At 41.5% G+C, this 2,403-nt stretch overlaps 1 protein-coding gene across 1 annotated transcript; it reads right to left on the bottom strand.

Moving 5' to 3' along the window:
- Positions 1-903: 903 nt before the first annotated feature.
- Positions 904-1,124, bottom strand: PHALS_13160 (uncharacterized protein; the record flags this gene model as incomplete). Its single annotated transcript, XM_024728859.1, has 2 exons — positions 904-1,053; positions 1,092-1,124. 2 exons carry the CDS (start codon positions 1,122-1,124, stop codon positions 904-906), a joined length of 183 nt encoding a protein of 60 aa, XP_024579294.1.
- Positions 1,125-2,403: the final 1,279 nt, after the last annotated feature.

Raw genomic sequence — 2,403 nt, forward strand, 5'->3', positions numbered from 1 at the left:
AAGTCAGCCAGGTCCGATTAATAGTAAAGTCGATTCTTACTAGATTAATATTGTAAAGGGGTTACACAAGAAAGGGTCGCGCGACTATAGATAGGTGTGTATTGTACAATTAGTGTACAAACACAGTGGTGAGGCTACACCGTAACCACGTATTTCGCTACCACAAAATCAGTGCTTCGCACGCTGGACAGGTCATTCAGTATCGCTGCCACTTTGTAGCCCAAATGACTCTCCCGTTTGAATATCAGGACAGCGCCTATTAACAGTTCCATATTCTCAACTCGATGAAGATCATTCTTGTAAAGCGCGGCTTTAATGCTTCGAGCCATTCAGTCCTGATATGCAGCCGCATTGTCCCAGCTCAACAAAAGTATACCCTATCCCAAAGCCGAATTTATCCATCTCTATACTTTAAAGACCACAGCTCATCTCTCCTCTTCCTTGATTTTTTAAGCTTAGGGCTCTTTGAAAAGTTGTGGTTATACATCTCAGACAATTGAATGCTTTGATGCAAAGCTGTTGTAATGTTTGCCCGCGCCAGACGCCCTGAAAATGGCGGGGCCAATACTTTGCTAGGGCTAGAGAGCGTGTGAGTGTGACCCAGCACCATCGAACGCTAGTCGACCCATGGCTCGTAGTTCTTCAGTCAGGCCATACCGTTTTCATCCAAGTTTACGCTTAGTACCCTTGCATATTTGTTGACTAGTTTCAGCAGCAGGGCATCGTAAATAACTGCGTGTCGCCTTTGATCTATCAGAGGTTTCATGAAATCTAAAGAGCCCTGTACGTTACTTTATGCAACCTACACTCATCGTTTATAATTCACGCAAGATCTAGAAGCGAGACACTCCAACACAATAGCATTCCATGAAAACCGTAAACAATATTAATTTTGGAAAATGATCAATCAGTATCCTGAATATAAGGCTTATCATCTTGTGGACTCCAGTCCAATAATTCTATTTCTTCTTTACAAGTTGAGAACATCACACCGCCCATAGGAAGCATGATTAGGCTGCGCATTTGCGTCACAACTGTCGCCTCAGAAATGTTCTACTGTACGTCCTTGCGTGCGACCACTCTTGTTTTACCTTTAACGGAAGACGTCGTTGTGTTATGGGCATTTTCAGTTTAAAAACTCGTTGTATTGGTACCATTATCCGACTGAATCATTAACAGACCCTTTTATGATAGTGAGATCATCAATAATATAGCGCCCGATATGAGAATGGCAGCGTGCGTCGCTTTGAGTTGACTGTAGTTAGAATTTTAGTAATCATCATGTAAAATCTCTATGTGCTCTATCTTTCTATTGTGTTCGTACATGTTATACTTATGTGCAACTGTCCTAACTATCGTATAGTACAAATTTTGTATCTCGCTCGTATAATAAAACGTATATAAGACGAGTTGAAGTGAAATTATTTGCAAGATATGTCACACTTGGAATAGGCCACGCCCTTAAATGGTGCGAACAAACCGAACTAACATAGGCGATGTCGTAAATTAACCAAAGGATAATTTAAATCAAAGAGTCCTCTTTAAGAACGCAAAGAGCTTCGATCCGTACGCTTCACCAAGGACAGGACTAGAGATCTTCAAGCGTAATCACTTTTCCAGTTTGCTCTACTGTTTCATGGGCAACCTAAAGTTTGCATTTATTCTATTTAGATTGATACGAATCATATATATATTCCACATCTTATTGAAACTGCTGCTCCACGTGCGGATCGATAAAGTTAGACTTGCGGAGTTCAAATCACGTCTTTGAGCTCAAGGTGTAAGTATCACCTTTCGTCACTGCTGTTTACAGCCCATCTTGTCTTATAACATAGTCATATCTTTAAATCCCTCTACAGCAGTGGATACACCAAACTTCCGTCGCAAAACGCACGGATATCATATCCGTACTTCGCATCTTTCATGTTTCCGCGAACTGCCTACTGTTTTCGACGTCCGAAAGCTTGAAACGCCAAAAGAGCAACTAGGATATTCAAGATCTCACAAAGCCCATGATGTTGAAATCGAAAATTTCAAAAATTGGTCGGTGAGTTCACCTCTACTAGAGAGAGTCGCTTCGTTCTGGTTGTGGTCGCGTTGACCATGATTTTCCCAACAGGCGCAAACGAGTCCAATTATTTCCTAGTAGCCATTCCTGCGTAGTCTAAGACGCGATCCATTTCCCGTAAAGGATTAGCCAGATGAGTGTAAATTAGGCTTCATACCTTTCAAATGTGAGCGTAGAGGCTACGAAAGGCGAAGATATTTCACACTATCGCAGATGAAACATCTGCAAATATCACGGCACTATTCGGCAGCTAAAGATGTCGCTCACTTCTCCACCGGGGCTAAGACGATGTTTTAGTCGATAAGTTTATAAATAACTTTTTCTTGCTTCTATTA

Source organism: Plasmopara halstedii (genome assembly GCF_900000015.1).
Source record: "Plasmopara halstedii genome assembly, contig: Scaffold_650, whole genome shotgun sequence".
Lineage (NCBI taxonomy): Eukaryota > Oomycota > Peronosporomycetes > Peronosporales > Peronosporaceae > Plasmopara > Plasmopara halstedii.